This window comes from Ovis canadensis, chromosome 17 (assembly GCF_042477335.2).
Source record: "Ovis canadensis isolate MfBH-ARS-UI-01 breed Bighorn chromosome 17, ARS-UI_OviCan_v2, whole genome shotgun sequence".
Taxonomy (NCBI): Eukaryota; Metazoa; Chordata; class Mammalia; order Artiodactyla; family Bovidae; genus Ovis; species Ovis canadensis.
Window position 1 is genome coordinate 26,028,795 of NC_091261.1, and position 20,186 is coordinate 26,048,980.

The window sequence follows — 20,186 nt, forward strand, 5'->3', positions numbered from 1 at the left end:
AAATTTGTTTCGAATGCTAATTCTTGACATATGTAATCATGAAAAATCTTCTTAGTGCTTAAGCAAGGACTAGAATCATTTCACCTAGTCTTTCAAAATATCTTGGCCATTTGACTTGAAAAAACGCAGAATATCACAAATATCTCTTAAAGTAATTCTTATCTGTTCAGTAGGAAGTAGTGCTATTAGGCGTTCTGTTTATCACTTAGCATCTGGTCCTAAGTGCTGACAGTTCTTTCTGCTTGTTGTGTAATTCGCCTTTATCTTTGTTGTTGCAGTACTGGATACCAGTTTATTTACTATTCACCTGAAAACACAGCCAAAGCAAGAGAAGTTCTCAGCAACATCAATCAACTACAACCTCTGATAGCAACCCATGCAGACCTACTGCTTAATTCTGCAAGCCAGCATTCTCCAGACAGCTTGAAGAATTCTTTAAAGATGCTTTCAGAAAAAGTAAGATCCAAATTGTCACTGCAGTGGGGAAAACGAAATACCCAAATCCCCACTGGTGTTGCTTTCTGCATACATTACCTTTCATAGCATCTGGAAATGTAAAATAGACCAGGTTAGAAAGTAAGCTTCAAAGTATTGCCACAGGATCAAAATGAATTGGCCTCATTCTCTTTTCAAATCTTACTGAACATTTTTTTTTTTCCTAGTAGGAAATGAAACCTATTATTGGTTGAAGTATATTTTCTCTTTTCCTTGACATCTTTCATTTTCTTTGCTTCATGGTTGTATTAAATGAATTAAATTAGATTTTGAAAAGTATTTTCCTCTGGCGAGCACCTAATTTTTATGCATATGAAGCGAGCCCTTTGAGTAGGAATGTCACTTCATTTGAGAGCAGAACTTTCGTGTGGATTCTCATCAGTAGCATGGGGTGATTCTTGTGCCTCAGTTTGCTTTCTACAACATTGTCTCCTGGGAGAAGGTTCTAAAAATTTCCAAAATTATTAGTTAATGTTTGAAATGTACTGGGACCTAGGTCTGCATTCTTCCAAAGGTGACTTGCATTTGTATATGTAAAGAGAAAAGCTAGTCTGGCATGGGGTAGATACTCAAACATCAATTTCCATAATGAATCAGGGCATCTGAATGATATGGAGAACCAAGATAGGAAAAAATCAAATTGCAGCTTGATTAGAAATGCAAAGTCAAATGTCTTAGAGTCCAATTCTGGTACACTCATTCATAACCTCTGCATCCTGAGGACATTTTGCAATTTATTATGAGATATTTCTAATAAATATGCCCTTGAAGAAACTGACCAAAGAAAATTCTCAAGATAACATTTTAAAATAAAATAGTGTAGTTTATTGCATCCCTGAAGTATAGATTCCTAGAAACTTGAATACTATATCTGTGTATATATATATATATTTGACTCAGACATGTTCATTTGTACCACTTTGCCCTTACTTAACATTTTAAAGTCTATATTATCATGTATTTTTCTCATAGGATGTACTCAACATCTATTTTCAGAAGAAAAATAGCTAAGATGTCATCAGAAAAGTCGAGTGAATTGTCTAATAAACTAAGGAGTGAAAAATTAAAACCCAAGACTTCCAGTTCAAAATGCAATCTTCCTTCCATGCTAGGAAAAGCGAGGAAAAAATTGACCCAAATTTTACAACTACCTACATTGTCCAGTATCATGCTAGTGATTACAGTGGCTTAGGTTATTTCACTGAACCTTCAAACTGTGTGTCCATGTTATCTCCATTTCACAAAGGAGAAGATGGAAGCTCAAAGAAGTTTAAAGCATGTACAAAATCAGGCAGGTAGAATCAAACCCAGGATTCAAACAAAACTAGCGGTCAGACCCAGGGTCTAGTTGACTCAGGAATGGAAACCCTTTATGGTATTTTCCATGTAATATATGTCTTGATATTTCCTTTGTTAAAAAATAAAAAATTATTAAACAAACTCCTTAGCAATACTTAAGTATTTTAATAGTCATTGAATATGTTCTGGCTAAGAAAAAGGAAGGAGGAGGGTGTTGCATAGAGTAAAATAATAGAATTATTTTCAGTTCCATTTCTTTTTTGGATTTGTAGATGAGGTGAGGGCTTCCTGGGTTCAGCTCTGCAGAAAATTCCAGCAGTTAGTACCCCACAGTGGTGATTTCAGGGCTTCTTCCTGTGCGTTGGGCAGGGCTTTGTCATTCCATGCATCATTTACAACTTGCTGCGGTGATTTAGGGGAGGGGGCAGGGCACGTATAATATTTTCACCTTACCTTTAATTCAGCATTGGTCCAACTTTTGTCCCTTTATTTTTTTACTGAGTAGACAAGTTTTGTCTACTAATAAATCTGTCAGCGCTTGGAATCAGAAAGATTTTTTTTTTTTTAGGTTAAGTTTGCAAGCCATGCATTTCTTTAAGAATTCATGCCCAGAATTTCAAAGAAGTACCTAAGTTAACAGAGTTTTGCATAGTGTATGAAGACAGTTACTAGCTTGTGGTTTACAATAAAGTATTATCCACGAGGGCTTCCTTGGTGGTTCAGAGGATAAAGAATCTGCCTGCAATAAATCTAGCATAAAAGGTAAATCACATAAATAGCACTTTAAATTTTAGTATAGTTTAATATTAGCAAGAGTTAACTTAAAATATTTTGGCTTTAAGCTCAGAGACTTGCACACTATGGATTAGAAAATAAATCTTTTCTTTATTGATAGCCCCCTTTTTTCTTTTATTGAATGTGAACTGGCATATTTGGAAAACAAGTTCTTGAGTTATTTTCTTAGAAAATCATCCTTATAGATATTCAGTGCATAATAGGGACCTAACTGAATTCCCACAGTAAAATATTCTATAAATTTTTCATGTTCTAATATGGACAAACTCAATTAAGTGTTTCTAATTTTTTAATTCTTAGTATACCTTCTGACAGATAACTGGATTTTGTTTGCTATGTGTTAGTTTATGGAAATATTAAAGAAATTATCTAATTTTATGATGTAGGATTATAGCCAAAGACAAATTCTGACTATACATGAATAATCCAAACAGAGAAGACAAAGCATAAACCAAAGTTTTAACATAAGATATGAAAGGTTAGTAATAGAGTGGGATAAAAGACACATTTTACTTTTCCCTAGACTAAAATTACACTGCACTAAGACCAAAAAAAAAGACAAAAAGAGGAGGGAGAGAGAGAGGAAAGCAATGTAAATAAATTCAAAATGAAAAAAATAAAGACCTAAATATAAGCATATATATTATAAATTAAATGCATGTCTGACATTAGCTTCAAATACACATGATAGTCTCCATTTCATAGAGATGGATAGACCTTTTTTAAGAAAGCCATAATTATTCTGGGGCTTCCCTGGTAACTCAGAGGTAAAGAATCGGCCAACAATGCAGGAGACGTGGGTTTCAACCCTGGGTCAGGACCTGAAGGAGGAAATGGCAATGTACTCCAGTATTCTTGCCTGGGAAATCTCATGGATAGAAGGTCCTGGCAGGCTACAGTCCGTGGGAGCGCAAGGGTCTGACACAACCTAATGACTAAACAAACAATAACATTATTATTCTGCTCCTCACAAAGCAATTTCTCTCACTAGGTTGTGTCCTAATCCTTGTGACCCCATGGACTGCAGCATGCCAGTCTTTCCTTTCCCTCACTATCTCCTAAAGTTTGCTCAAATTCATGTCCATTGAGTCGGTAATACTATCAAACCATCTAATTCTCTGCTGCCCCCTTCTCCTTTTGCCTTCAATCTTTCCTAGCATCAGTCTTTTCCAGAGAGTCAGCTCTTGGCACCAGGTAGCCACAGTATTAGAGCATCAGCTTCAGCATCAGTCATTCCATTGAATATTCAGGTTGATTTCCTTTAGGACTGACTAATTTGATCTCATTGCTGTCCATGGGACTCTCAAGAGTCCACACAATTCAGAAGCATCAGTTCTTTGGCACTCAGCCTTCTTTATGGTCCAACTCTCACATCCATCCGTGACTACTGGAAAAATCATACCTTTGACTATATAAACTTTTGTTGGCAAAGTGATGAGTCTGCTTTTTAATATGCTGTTTGTCATAGCTTTTCTTCCAAGGAGGAAGGGTAGAGGAAAATTTCATGGTTGTGGTCACCATCTGCAGTGATTCTGGAGCCCAAGAAAATAAAATCTGTTACTGCTTCCACTTTCTATTTGCCGTGAAGTGATGGAGCCGATTGCCATGATCTTAGTTATTTGAATGTTGAGTTTTAAGCCAGCATTTTTACTTTCCTCTTTCACCCTCATTAAGAGGCTCTTTGGTTCCTCTTCGCTTTCTGCCATTAGGGTAGTATCTTCTGCATGTCTGAGGTTGTTGATGTCTCCCAGCAATCTTGATTCCAGCTGTACTTCATCCATCCTGGCATTTTGCATAATACGCTCAACATATCAGCTAAATAAGCAGGGTGGCAATATACAGCCTTGTCATACTACTTTCCCAATTTTAAACAAGTCAGTTGTTCCATGTAAGGTTCTAACTGTTGCTTTACCTGCACACAGGTTTCTCGGGAGACAGGTAAGATGGACTGGTATTCCCATCTCTTTAAGAATTTTCCACAGTTTGTTGTGATCCATACAGTCAAAGTCTTTATCATAGTCAATGAAGCAGATGTTTTTGGAATTCCCTTGCTTCATCTATTGCCTATAGATGTTGGCAGTTTGATCTCTGGTTCCTCTGCATTTTCTAAACCAAGCTTGTACATCTGGAAGTGCCCGCTTCACATGCTTCTGAAGCCTGTCTTGAAGGATTTTAAGCATAACCTGGCTAGTATGTGAGTTGAGTGCAACTGGACAGTAGTTTGAACTTTCTTTGGCATTGCGTTTTTTTTCAGATTGGAATGAAAACTGACCTTTTCCAGTCCTGTGGCCACTACTGAGTTTTTCAAATTTGCTGACATATTGAGTGCAGCACTTTTAACAGTATCATCTTTTAGGTTGTGAAATTTTAGCAGGAATTCCATCACCTTCACTAGCTTTGTTAGTAGTAATGCTTCCTAACCCCCTCTTGACTTCACACCCCAGGATGTCTGACTCTAGGTGAAGGACCATGCCATTGTGGTTATGCAGATCAGGGCTTCCCTGATGTCTCAGGCGGTAAAGTGTCTGTCTGTCTGCAAGGTGGGAGACCCAGGTTCGATCCCTGGGTCAGGAGGATCCCTTGGAGAAGGCAATGGCAACCCACTCCAGTACTCTTGCCTGGAAAATTCCATGGATGGAGGAGCCTGGTAGGCCATACAGTCCATGGTGTTGCAAAGAGTCAGACATGACTGAGCTACTTCATATTCACTTTCAAGACCTTTTTTTTACAGTTCTTTGGTGTATTCTTGCCAACTCTTCTTAATCTCTTCTGCCTCTGTTAGGTCCTTACTGTTTTTGTCCTTTATTGTGCCTGTCGTTACATGATACCAACAATTGGTGTCTCCAATTTTCTTGAAGAGATCTCTAGTCCTTGCTATTCTATTATTTTCCTCTATTTCTTTGCATTGTTCATTGCAGAAGGCCTTGCTATATCTCCTTGCCATTCTCTGCAACTTGCATTCAATTGAGTATATCTGTCTCTTTCTCTCACCTTTTGCTTCTCTTCTTTTCTCAGCTGTTTGTAAAGCTTTCTCAGACTACTGCTTTGCCTTCTTGCATTTCTTTTTCTTTGGAATGGTTTTGGTCACTGCCTCCTGTACAATGTTACAAACCTCTGTCCACAGTTATTCAGGCACTCTGTTTACCAGACCTTGAATCTATTCATCACCTCCACTGTATCATCATATGGGATTTGATTTAGGTCGTACCTGAATGGACTAGTGGTTTTTCCTACTTGGTTTAATTTGAGCCTGAATTATGCATTAAGGAGCTGATAATCTCAGCCATAGTCAGCTCAAGATCTTGCTTTTCCTGACTGTATAAAGCTTCTCCATCTTCAGCTGCAAAGAATATAATCAGTCTGACTTCAGTATTGATCATTTGATAATGTCTCTGGTGGCTGAGATGGTGAAGAATCTGCCTGCAATGCAGGATACCCAGGTTTGATCCCTGAGTTGGGAAGATCCCCTGAAGAAGGGATAGGCTACCCACTGTAGTATTCTTGGGCTTCCCTGGTGGCTCAGATGGTAAAGAATCCACCTTCAGTGTGGGAGACCTGCGTTCAATCCCTGGGTTGGGAGGATCCTCTGGAAGAGGGCATGGCAACCCACTCCAGTATTCTTGCCTGGGGAGTCCCTATGGTCTGAGGACCTGGGCTACACTCCATGAGATCGCAGAGAGTCAGACACGACTGAGTGACTAAGCACAGCATAGCACAGGTGTTTAAATAAATCTATATAAAAATGCAATGGAAATTCATTGGGGAAACGATATCTTTTTAACATATGGTGCAGGAACAATTGGATATCTATGTGCAGAGTAAACCATTCCTTATCTACACCTGACACATATCAGTTCAGATCAGTTCAGTCGCTCAGTCGTGTCCCACTCTTTGCAACCCCATGAATCGCAGCACGCCAGGCCTCCCTGTCCATCACCAACTCCCGGAGTTCACTCAGACTCACGTGCATCGAGTCAGTGATGCCATCCAGCCATCTCATCCTCTATCGTCCCCTTCTCCTCCTGCCCCCAATCCCTCCCAGCATCAGAGTCTTTTCCAATGAGTCCACTCTTCGCATGAGGTGGCCAAAGTACTGGAGTTTCAGCTTTAGCATCATTCCTTCCAAAGAAATCCCAGGGCTGATCTCCTTCAGAATGGACTGGTTGGATCTCCTTGCAGTCCAAGAGACTCTCAAGAGTCTTCTCCAGCACCACAGTTCAAAACCATCAATTCTTCGGCACTCAGCCTTCTTCACAGTCCAATTCTCATATCCATACATAACCACAGGAAAAACCATAGCCTTGACTAGATGGACGTCAGTCGGCAATGTCATGTCTCTGCTTTTGAATATACTATCTAGGTTGGTCATAACTTTCCTTCCAAGGAGTAAGCATCTTTTAATTTCATGGCTGCAATCACCATCTGCAGGGATTTTGGAGCCCAGAAACACAAAGTCTGATACTGTTTCCACTCTTTCCCCATCTATTTCCCATGAAGTGATGGGACCAGATGCCATGATCTTCTGAATGTTGAGCTTTAAGCCAACTTTTTCACTCTCCTCTTTCACTTTCATCAAGAGGCTTTTGAGTTCCTCTTCACTTTCTGCCATAAGGGTTGTGTCATCTGCATATCTGAGGTTATTTTTATTTCTCCCGGTAATCTTGATTCCAGCTTGTGTTTCTTCCAGTCCAGCATTTCTCATGATGTACTCTGCATATAACTTAAATAAGCAGAGTGACAATATACAGCCTTGACGTACTCCTTTTCCTATTTGGAACCAGTCTGTTGTTCCAAGTCCAGTTCTAACTGTTGCTTCCTGACCTGCATACGGATTTCTCAAGAGGCAGGTCAGGTGGTCTGGTATTCCTATCTCTCAGAATTTTCCACAGTTTATTGTGATCCACATAGTCAAAGGCTTTGGCATAATCAATAAAGCAGAAATAGATGTTTTTCTGGAATCCCTTGCTTTTTCCATGATCCAGCGGATGTTGGCAATTTGATCTCTGGTTCCTCTGCCTTTTCTAAAACCAGCTTGAACATCAGGAAGTTCACAATTCATGTATTGCTGAAGCCTGGCTTGGAGAATTTTGAGCATTACTTTACTAGCATATGAGATGAGTGCAATTGTGCAATAGTTTGAGCATTCTTTGGCATTGCCCCTCTTTGGGATTGGAATGAAAACTGACCTTTTCCAGTCCCATATATAAACAGTAATTAAAAAGGGATCATAGACCTTACATACAAGCTAAAAGAAACAAAGCAAGGACTTCCCTGGTGGGCCAGTGGTTAAGAATCCACCTTCTAATGCAGGGGATGCCAGTTCAGCCCCTAGTGGGGGAATTAAGATTCCACATGCCGGGACAACTAAACCTGCAAGCTGCAGCTACTGAGCCCACATACCCTAGAGCCTGTGTTCCACAACACGAGAAGCCCCTGTGCCCGTGCCTGTGCCTGCGCCGCAACTGGAGAAACCTTGCACCCCACAGCAAAGAGCCCACATGCTGCAAAAAAGACCCAGCACAGCCAAAAGAAGAAAAATGAAAAAAGCAAATAAATAAGTAAGCAGATATACAATAGAAGAATTTTTTTTTTCATCTTGGATTAGGCAAATATTTCTTAGAACACAGAAAGCATGAACAAAAGAACATAAATGATACATAAGACTTTTTCAAAATTAAAAACTGTCAAAGTTTTCAAAAAACACTATTAAGAAAATGAAAAGGCAAGTCTAGACTAGGAGAAGGTATTTGTAAAATAGATGTCTGATAAAGGACTTGTAGCCAAGTGTGTATTCTTACAACTTAATAATAAAACCATTACAAATGAGCAAAGAATTGTAAAGACATTTTACCAAAAATGATGGATGACAAGCACATGAAAAGACACTCATCATCATTTGTTATTAGGAAAATGCAAATTTAAACTAAAATGAGGTACCACTAAGCACCCACTGGGTTTCCCTGGTGGCTCAAATGATAAAGAATCCGCCTGCAATGCAGGAGACCTGGATTCAATCTCTTGAGTTGGAAAGATCCCCTGGAGGAGGATATAGCAACCTACTCCAGTATTCTTGCCTGGAGAATCCCCATGGACAAAGGAGCCTGGTAGGCTACAGGCCAATGGGTCTCAAAGAGTTGGACACAGCTGAGCAACTAAGCATGAAAACCACCCACTAAAGGAGTTAAAATCAATAGGGCTGAGCATAGGAAGAGGTGGAAAGGATATAAAATAACTGGAACGTTCATTCATCATTGATGGGTACACGTTTGCAGCTTGAAAAATCAGTTCAGCAGTGTCTTACAAAGTTAAAAAAGAAATATGGTCTCACCCTCCTAACGTGAGAGAAGGTCTGTTCTGTAGGTACTGAAAGGTTGTTGACATTGGAAACCCAGTGACTTGCTTTGTGAAGATCATCCTTTGAGCAACAACTAAGCTGAGTAAGAACAGAGAGATTTGAATATCAAGCATAACGAAATGTCAGTAGTGCTTCTGGGCAGCTTTTGCTGAAATACAAATTCTCATTCAGGAGTTCTGAGCTGGAACTCAGATGTCAATATTTTATTTGGATAACATCCTGAAAAAAAGAAGGGTTAAAGAAAACAGAATCAACCAGTAAGAAGACTAAGGAAATATCAACATGGAACACAGAAGGGTTATTACCTAGGATTAGCTGTAGGAATATAATATAAGAGTCAATCTTGGAAATTATTGAAAAGGTCTAACCAGTAGAAATTGATCAGTAACCCAGAAGATAATATTCCTGAAGATGCTCCAGATGTTTGGACTCAGATTTGCTGAACAGTAATGATTGCCCTCAGATGGAAGCACAGAGAAGAACACATTCATTTTAGAAACTTGAGATCAGGCTGGGGTTGTAAATTCAGAAGACTTGCAGATGGAAACCCTTTACCATGCTGATTCAGGAGGTAGGCAGAAATGGCTTGTGAAGACCTTGGCATAACAAAACGTGACCCTTGAAGTGATAGAATGAATAACATCACCAGTAGAAAAAAATGCTTTTAAGAAAATGGTTTAGGAACATCCCTGGCAGTCCAGTGGTTAAGACTCTGAGTTTACAATGCAGGGAGCACAAGTTCAATCCCTGGTCGGGGAACTAAGATCACATGCCATGTAGTGTGGCCACAAAATAAAAAAAATAAATTAAAAAAGAAAGTGGTTTGCAGTCCCTTAGGGTCCACTTAACTACATTTTGAGTGACCAGGGGATTATGAGTCATAACAGAAACTGAAAAGGTGGTCAATAAAAAGAAGAATAAATAGAAGTATACTGTTTACAGTGAACTCCCATAAGGGTTTCACAGATAGGCACTGTAATTTTGTACATACCGGGAAAAAGTAGTTATGTGATTTTAGCCAAGGTCAAGAGGATATTTTATATAAGCTGCTCAGATGTCAGGTATCTTTCCTGGTTGAAAGCTCAATATTCTTTGCTGAAGGTATTAAGAAGAGTTGGCAAGAATACACAGAAGAACTATACAAAAAAGATCTTCATGACCAAGATAATCACGATGGTGTAATCACTCACCTAGAGCCAGACATCCTGGAATGTGAAGTCAAGTGGACCTTAGAAAGCATCACTATGAACAAAGCTAGTGGAGGTGATGGAATTCTAGTTGAGCTATTCAAATCCTGAAAGATGATGCTGTGAAAGTGCTGCACTCAATATGCCAGCAAATTTGGACAACTCAGCAGTGGCCACAGGACTGGGAAAGGTCAGTTTTCATTCCAATCCCAAAGGCAATGCCGAAGAATGCTCAAACTACGGCACAATTGCACTCATCTCACATACTAGTAAAGCAATGCTCAAAATTATCTAAGCCAGTTTCAGCAATACATGAACCGTGAACTTCCAGATGTTCAAGCTGGTTTTAGAAAAGGCAGAGGAACCAGAGATCAAATTGCCAACATCCACTGCATCATGGAAAAAACAAGGGAGTTCCAGAAAAAGATCTATTTCTGCTTTATTGACTATGCCAAAGCCTTTGAGTGTGTGGATCACAATAAACTGTGGAAAATTCTGAGAGAGATGGGAATACCAGACTACCTGACCTGCCTCTTGAGAAACCTAAATGCAGATCAGGAAGCAACAGTTACAACTGGACCTGGAAAACCCGACTGGTTCCAAATAGGAAAAGGAGTACGTCAAGGCTGTATATTGTCACCCTACTTATTTAACTTATATGCAGAGTATATCATGAGAAACGCTGGGCTGGAAGAAGCACAAGCTGGAACCAAGATTGCCGGGAGAAATAAAAATAACCTCAGATATGCAAATGACACCACCCTTATGGCAGAAAGTGAAGAGGAACTCAAAAGCCTCTTGATGAAAGTGAAAGAGGAGAGTGAAAAAGTTGGCTTAAAGCTCAACATTCAGAAAACGAAGATCATGGCATCTGGTCCCATGACTTCATGGGAAATAGATGGGGAAACAGTGGAAACAGTATCAGACTTTATTTTTCTGGGCTCCAAAATCACTGCAGATGGTGACTGCAGCCATGAAATTAAGATGCTTGCTCCTTGGAAGAAAGGTTATGACCAACCGAGATAGCATTACTTTGCCAACAAAGGTCTGTCTAGTCAAGGCTATGGTTTTTCCAGTGGTCATTTATAGATGTGAGAGTTAGACTGTGTGAAGAAAGCTGAGCGCCAAAGAATTGATGCTTTTGAACTGTGGTGTTAGAGAAGACTCTTGAGAGTCCCTTGGACTGCAAGGAGATCCAACCAGTCCATTCTGAAGCAGATCAGCCCTGGGATTTCTTTGGAAGGAATGATGCTAAAGCTGAAACTCCAGTACTTTGGCCACCTCATGTGAAGAGGTGACTCATTGGAAAAGACTCTGATGCTGGGAGGGATTGGGGGCAGAAGGAGAAGGGGACGACGGAGGATGAGATGGCTGGATGGCATCACGGACTCGATGGACATGAGTTTGTGTAAACTCCAGGAGTTGGTGATGGACAAGGATGCCTGGCGTGCTGTAATTCATGGGGTCACAACGAGTCGGACACGACCAAGCTACTGAACTGACTGAACTGAATTTAAAAATTATTCAGACATGACTGAGCAACTGAACAACAAATTTTAAAAATAAACAGGATTCTTTTTATATTATATATGCATGACTACTAAAATGATAATTTCTTTTTTTTTTTGATAATTTCTTGTTTATGATACTTTGTATTGCCAATGAGATTAGGCATGGCCTTGGATTTTTTTCAGTGAATATAAGGAGATTATAAAAAGAATGGGGCTTTGCTTAATTTGTTGAGTTCTCTAGTTTAAAAGAGAGGGTTTAAATGAACATATTCTAAGTCTTCATCCTGCATTAATATTCAGGAAGGTAGCAAATGTATCCCCAAGAGAAGTGATTTTTAGTAGTTTAGTACTTGCGGATAATTCTGTGTGCTACTTTGAAGGATACTTGTATGAGCATATGAATGGGGGAAATGGCAGAAAGGCAAGAAAACATTTTTTTTTTCTTTCTCCTTTTTTTTTTTTAATATAGAACAAATGAAATAGATCTGCCTTAGGCTCAGAGTTTATGCTTTTTTTTTTTTACTGTATTCTTATGCTAATATTTTAAATGAATTATTTTGCCCACCCTTACAATAATATTTAGACAGTCTTTCTTCTTCATTTATTGTAGTGGGAGCTAAGTAGGAGAAGGAGAATGGCTTTCAGAACTCTGAGTCAATAGGCAGCTCAGAGAGGCATGATTGCTTCCTTCCTTGATGTTTGCCTTCACTGGTGTTATCTCAAGAACAGCAACTGAGATAATGCAGTAAGATATGATAGGATTGAGTGACTCCATTAATCTCTACAAACTGATTTATTTTGATGGTAAAACATCTGGGTGTATATTGGGCCACATGTCGCAAGTAACACTGGTCAAGAAAATTAAGATTTTTCCAGGTCACATGGAAATTGCAGTACAATATTTTTGCTATTATGTAACAAAGTTTGATTTCTATCCTCAGGATCTGGGGGATCCAGAGAGTTTCCATGGAAGTCAGATACATGTTTCAGTATAGACACAAAGTAGAAGATCAGTTTTTATTGTGTTTAAGATTAGTTTTTATTGTGTTTAAGATTTTGAACATTATATTCAGCTACCCCTGCCCCCCTCAAAACAATTCTGGGTTTTTAAAACTGCAAGAATCTATATATTATCTCCCATGTCGTTGGTGCTAAATCAACCCAAATGAGATTTGAATAAATTGAGAAACTCTGTGTGTGCTACCATGGGAAGAAATAGTGGTGATTACAAGAACCGCAGGAAACGTCAGTGGGTGTGAATAGTACGCAGCTACATGGTAATTAGTGAGCCTTGTGGAGACTAGAGCTACAGTAGCAGAAGTCAAAGAAGTCAAGCTGTTTTGCTCTAAAAATAAATCAAAAGAATTTATTGCAACTATCAGGAGAGAAATAGTTAAGCTGAGTGGAAGAACATTCATGTTTTTAATATTTAAATTCACATTGACAGAGACATCCATGCTCTCTGAAAAATTATGTAAACAGCATGTTTCCCATTTTGCTACAACTGTAGTGATTGGTACTTGTGTAGCCAACTTTTTCATCAGTTCTTTTTAGTTAAAAAAAAAACTGCCTTTTTATTTTTTAAAATAGAAAACTTATTGGTTATAAAATATCTTCCATCTACTTATTCTTAAAATATTATCCTTTTAAAATCATATTTCTTGTCTACTTAACCTTCAAAGTGCCTCCAACATGACTAATAGATTAAACGCGTGTTGAAAACCATCCATTAAAATTTCTCAGGGAAGAGAGTTACATCCTGAGTTGTGGACACAACTAACTATGAGAGCTGGTGGATGTTTGGAACACTTGGCAAGCTGGGGTTAGAGAAGAGGAAAACGGGCAGAAGCATCTAGCCTGATCGTCGTGGTGGGTGGTATGGAGTCAGGGGGAAAGATACTGAATTTGTTAGAAAACCTTGGCTCTGTTTCATTTGTGCTTCCAATCAGTAGTCAGCCCTAGGACAAGCCGCCATGCTTTTTTCTTAGTTTTTTATCTTGTTAGTGAAGAGGTCCACTCAAGGTCCCTTCTAGCTCTAGAATTTCACAATCTGTTGCAAAGATGTAGCTATACAGATATGACTTACTTTTATTAGGTGCGCATGGTTTAACTGGTTTTCTGTAATTGCTGACACAACAGGGAAATTTAGAGACAATTTAGTAACAATGATTGGGCATGGTGCTGTAGACCACCTATTGAGTGGTTATTCAGCCACTCAGTCGAAGCCAACTCTTTGTGACCCCGTGGACTGCGGCATACCAGGCTTCCCTGTCCTTCCCCATCTTCCGGAGTTTGCCCAGATTCATGTCCATAGAGTCGATGATGCCATCCAGCCATCTCATTCTCTGTCACCCCCTTCTCCTCCTGCCAATTTCAATCTTTCCCAGCACCAGGGTTTTTTCCAGTGAGTCAGCTCTTCGCATCAGGTGGCCAGAGTATTGGAGGTTCAGCTTCAGCATCAATCATTCCAATGAATATTCAGGGTTGATTTAAAAGTGAAAGTGAAGTTGCTCAGTCGTGTCCGACTTGTAGCGACCCCATGGACTGCAGCCCACCAGGCTCCTCCATCCATGGCATTTTCCAGGCAAGAGTATTGGAGTGGGGTGCCATTGCTTTCTCCGAGGATTGATTTAGAGAGCGCCAATAAATGATTACCTTAAGTTATAGCATTGGTGAAGACAACGTTTTAGCCAAGATCATCTCAGTAAATGATGTGTTCTTCAAAATAACGCTATGGGTTAAAGGGCCCCTTCCCAACAGGTTACAGAGTATAAATATGTTAACAGTGTGAGTCAATGCTTGTGTTATTTCTCTACTCTGAACAGATTGTTAGGCCACTTGCATGTCAAGTGTACTATAATACAGAAAATCAATGACTACACCCTGCAGTATATAACAGGGTGAAGCCATTAAACATTTCATCAGGAAAATGCAAATACAGCTGTAAAGTTCTTTATTGTTGGCAAGGAGTCATTATAGTCGTCCTTACTAGGTATTTACCACCAGCTTGTAAAATCTACCATGGCAAATTTCACGGTAACCTCGTTAACATTGAACATTACTGAAACCATTTGGTGGCGGAGACAGTTTAGAGGGTAATAATAGGAAATAAAAGCCAAATGTTTTCATGAGGAAGACTGCCTGTGTCATCTCTACTTTTGAAATCTGTCCATGATGCTAAAAAGAATCAAGGTCTCCTGCCTCTATTTTTTCTTTTTTTTTGCAAAGATATGTCATTCTTCAGCCTTTAACTCTGTTGAAAATACAAAATAAACATAGTCTGATAACATTTTCTTTAAAGGCATATTTGGAAATTGCCTGAAAGACACAGTGGCTAGATGGTGTTCAAATGATAATCCCCAGTGAAATACATCTCTAACGATAGGATCTGGAAAAAAAGAGAGGGGGGTTGAGGAGATAGATGGAGCTTATAGTGCACATAGAACCTCAGCATTAACTTTAGAACTCAAGGCCTTGTCAGCGGCCTGAAAACAAACTATTTTCCATTGATTGGTATGAATCATTTTCTCTCTCTGTTGCCTGCACTCTTTCCACCATCCACACCGCTTAAGTGTCAACAAATCTGCCATTGACCTTTGCATAGCTCTCTGCTGAGGTACCTACCATGGCGTTTCTAATCCTTGTCAATTTCTTTCCAGACAGAGCTTTTTGTACATGCCTTCAAGGATCAGCTGGTCAGAAGTGCCCTTTTAGCACTTTACACTGCCAGGCCGGGAGGTGTCCTGAAGAAACCACCCTCTCCTAAGAGTGGCACAGAGGAGAGCATTTCCCAGGACCTACCCCTGCCGGTGAGACGGCAGGACTCCATTCCACATCATTCAGACTATGATGAGGAGGAGTGGGTAAGTCTTTTATTTTTTTTTAACTTAGCTTGCCTCCCCAGTGCTATAACTAAAAGTACTAAAGCCTTAGCATTTAGTACTGTAAAACAGAGCAGAAGTGTCAAGAGATCTCTCCTTTTCATCAAGACATGTTGGAAAGCAGTCACAATACAGATTGTGGGTAAATAGGTCATGTTTTTTTCCTTGGGGGCAAATTATAAATGAAAGTTTTAACCCAACCACATTCATTTGATGTGAAAATTTATATATTACATACGTCATTTGTTATTGTTTAGTTGCTAAGTTGTGTCCAACTCTTTGCAACCACATGGACTATAGCCCACCAGGCTCCTCTGTCCAAGGGATTTCCCAGGCAAAAATACTGGAGTGGGTTGCCATTTCCTTCTCCAGGGATCTTCCCAACCAAGGAACTGAACCCGCGTCTTCTGCATTGGCAAGCAGATTCTTTACCACTGAACTGCTACATTATATATGTTAATGTACATATAAGGTAGTCAAATAATAATTATCTCCAATAAATACCATCAAAGTGATAGCTTACAGAGAATCATGTCAGATTCCTGATCTCCAAAGAAGAAGAGTTAGCTTCAGGACCAGGGACCAGGCTTGAGTACTCAAGCACTTTTGTGTAGCAGAGTTTTATTAAAGTGAGAAAAGTGACAGTGGAAGCTTCTGACATAGACATCAGACATCAGAAGGGGGGCAGCGAATGGCCCCCTAGCTAGTCTTATCAAGGCCTTATATACTTTTTTCAGACCCACTCTCACAATATATATATCTTAAATTAGCAAGATTAGAACAGACAATAGAAGGATCTTACCAGACCCACTCCCATGTTATACGTTTTAAGACGACAGGATTAGTCAGAAGGTTCTTGTTAAGGAGAACAGGCAAGATCCATTGTTTTATTGACTAAGACAAAGCAATGTAGAAGAGAACATTTGTCTTTTTCTCTTTGGGAGTCCCAGACCCCTTTCCCCTTCTTGAGGGCTCCAGACTCCTTTCTCCTCCTCAAGAACCCTTGACTTCTTATCAACCTACCTAGGAATTGACTCTCTCCAAAGCAAGGATGCCACAATTGCAAGGCTGTAATATTTTCCTTATTTATTAAGGAGATATAAACCATGAAAATTGTTTTTAGAAAGAGAGTCAGTAATCATCAATAATCCACGACTTGGATGCAACAAGTATTGTCATTGGTGCAGTCCAGTGTGTTAGTTTTGGGCGTACTTAAAAAGTGTTAGCATTTAAATGGCGGTGGATATAGAGATCTGTTAAGTTCTTTTGTTTATTGGGTTTGTTATTTAAAAGATGTTGCTCCAGGTGGCTCTAAAATTGGCAAAAGAAGGGCCACATAAAAGCTTCTGAGAAAATAACTAGTAAAGGCAAATAAAGGTTTCCCAAGTGGCTCTTAGTGGTAAAGAAACTGCTGGCAAGTGCGGGAGTCATCAAAGATGCGGGTTTGATCCCTGAGTCGTGAAGATCCTCTGGAGGAGGGTGTGGCAACCCACTCCAGTATTCTTGCCTGGAGAATCCCATGGACAGTGGATTCTGCTGGGCTATGGTTCATAGGGTCACAAAGAGTCAGACACAACTGAAGCAACTTAGCATGCAAGCCCACACAAAGGCAAATAACCCAAATAAGTCAACATGGTGATAGGAACCCTAGGTGGGCAGAATAAAACAGGAGAAAACCAAGGTTTCTCTTTCTGGGTGAGAGGGAACAGTGTGTTTCTCCTGAATCAATACATATTCCATTATCTAAGAACTTTTTGAAGTAACACGCACGCACACACACACACACACACACACACACACACACACACACAGAAAGAAACTCCTTACTATATCACATTCTTGACCAAGAAAATACTGTTATATGCTAACTGTATTAGATGTTAAACAGTTAATGATTATTTTTCCTACCACTCTAAATTTATAAGTGTTCAGGGAATAAATTATTTGTAAGGCTCAGGTCACTAAAAAAATTGCTATCTGCAGGGCTATGAAGTGATACCTGCTCTTTCTTTTGATGAAATTACTATCACAGGAAAGACAGAGCTGGGCTCCAAGAGGTAAATGCTGAATAAGTATTTGTTGTCACTGATTAAGATTGCATTTCTCCCACTGAATCATTTTCAAAAAAGAAAATCTAATATTTCTTTTTTTAACCTTCACCTTTTACTTCTAATGCTCCAAGACATCCATACCTCGTAACCTCTCTGAAGTTCAATTTTCTTCACTATAAAGTGAAAATAACAGCATCTGTTCTACATAGCTCTTTGTGTGGTCCAGAGATAGATGGTTTGCCTGTGTGATAATGCCCCATGTCCTGCAAAGGCCCAGGCACCTGAATTGTATTACTTTACTATTATTGCTGTGTGTTATCTTTTTTTAGATGTGTAAATTATATATGATCCTCAGTATAAGGATCAATAATAGTCCTTGAGATAAGTGAGGAAATGGGATAGATCATAAATTTGGATTGTGGGATTTCTCTGGTGGTCCAGTGGTTAAGACTCTTCGCTCTCAATGCAGGGGACATGGATTCAGTCCCTGGTCAGGGAACTGAGATCCTACATGCTACACAGCATAGGCAATACATAAATTTCGATTGTGACTTTGAAAGTTTGAGTAGATATGGAATAGAACTTGTATTTCATGAAGTAAACTTACTGTTAACTCCAGACATTCTGGAGTATGAAGTCAAGCAGGCCTTAGAAAGCATCACTACAAACAAAGCTACTAGAAGTGATGGAATTCCAGTTGAGCTATTTCAAATCCTAAAAGATGATGCTGTGAAAGTGTTGCAGTCAATATGCCAGGAAATTTGGAAAACTCAGCAGTGGCCACCGGACTGGAAAAGGTCAGTCTTCATTCCAGTACCAAAGAATGTTCAAACTGACACACAGTTGCACTCATCTCACACGCTAGCAAAGTAATGTTCAAAATTCTCCAAGCTAGACTTTAACAATCTGTGAACCGAGAACTTCCCAATGTTCAAGCTGGATTTAGAATGGGCAAAGGAACCAGACATCAAATTGCCAACATCCTTTGGGTCATAGAAAAAGGAAGAGAATTCCAGAAAAACATCTACTTCTGCTTTATTGACTATGCCAAGGTCTATGACTGTATAGATCACAATAAACTGTGGAAAATTCTTCAAGAGATGGGAATACCAGACCACCTGACCTGCTTCCTGAGAAATCTGTATGCAGGTCAAGAAGCAATAGGTATAACTGGACATGGAACAATGGACTGGTTCCATATTGGGAAAGGAGTCCATCAAAGCTGATATTGTTACCCTGCTTATTTAACTTCTATGCAGAGTATATCTTGCCAAACACTGGATTGGATGAAGCACAAGCTGGAATCAAGATTGCTGGGAGAAATATCAATAACCTCAGATATGCAGATGATGCCACCCTAAAGGCAGAAAGTGAAAAGGAACTAAAGAGCCTCTTGATGAAAGTGAAAGAGGAGCATGAAAAAGCTCGCTTGAAACTCAACATTCAAAAAACTAAGATCATGGCATCTAGTCCCATCACTTCATGTCAAATAGATGGAGAAACAATGGAAAGCCTGACACACTTTATCACTTCAGATGGTGACTACAGCCATGAAATTAAGACACTTTCCCTTGGAAGAAACGTTATGACCAACCTAGACTACATATTAAAAAGCAGAGACATTACTTTGTTGACAAAGGTCCCTATAGTCAAAGTATGGTTTTTCCAGTAGTCATGTATAGATAATGAGAGTTGGACCATAAAGAAAGCTGAGCACCAAAGAACTGATGCTTTTAAACTGTGGTGTTGAAGAAGACTTGAGAGTCCCTTGGACTGCAAGGAGATCCAACCAATCAGTCCTAAAGGAGATCAGTCCTGAATATTAATTGGAAGGACTAATGCTGAAGCTGAAGCACCAGTGCTTTGGGGACCTGATGTGAAGCACTGACTCATTGGAAAAGACCTTGATGCTGGGAAAGATTGAAGGCAGGAGGAGAAGTGGAAGACAGAGGATGAGATGGCTGAATGGTATCGCCAACTCGATGGACATGAGTTTGAGCAAGCTCTAGGAGTTGGTGATGGACAGGGAAGCCTGGCGTGCTGCAGTCCATGAGGTCTCAAAACGTGGGACTGAGCGACCTAACTAACGGCTAACTTTTTGACAAATAATTACCACTTTTATATTAAATCAAGGGAGATTGTTGGAACTGTGTATCTTTTGTTTTCATAATTTTCACCTTATTGTGTTATGCAAACTCCTTCCCACACCTCTTCCTCCTCCTCCTGCTCAAGTCATCCGTCACATTCCCTCCTTCCTTATTCCCTTTTCTTTAGATACATTTTGAGACCTTCTATATCATAGATACTCCAAATGGCAAGATAAATCGTGCTAGACTGTTAGATCCTAGAGCTCAGATTCTAGTGGTAGATAAAAATCTGTTAATAAATAGTCATAAAATGTTGTGACAAGGATGTAGAAAGACAGGTGGAAGAAGTTAGGCTTTGCTAAAGAGATTTCAGGTCAGTGTTTTAAATAAACTTATGATGGGGAAAAAAGGAAGACAGTGGGAGAGAATGGGGAGTTGACGTCAATGGTGAAGCGTTCGGTACGGTGGGTGTTACAAAGCACTTGTTCTGCCTGGATCACTATGCCAGGTGCTGGGGACACAGAG

General features: G+C 39.6%; 1 protein-coding gene across 9 annotated transcripts in view; it reads left to right on the forward strand.

Annotated features, from left to right (window-relative positions):
• INPP4B (inositol polyphosphate-4-phosphatase type II B) overlaps positions 1–20,186 on the forward strand; it is an 883,288-nt gene that overhangs the window by 727,559 nt on the left and 135,543 nt on the right. For all 9 annotated transcript variants that reach the window (XM_069556830.1, XM_069556833.1, XM_069556829.1 and 6 more), the window contains 2 exons: positions 279–456; positions 15,302–15,505. In XM_069556830.1, coding sequence (XP_069412931.1) covers positions 279–456; positions 15,302–15,505 — 382 coding nt within the window. The remainder of the gene's footprint in view (positions 1–278; positions 457–15,301; positions 15,506–20,186) is intronic.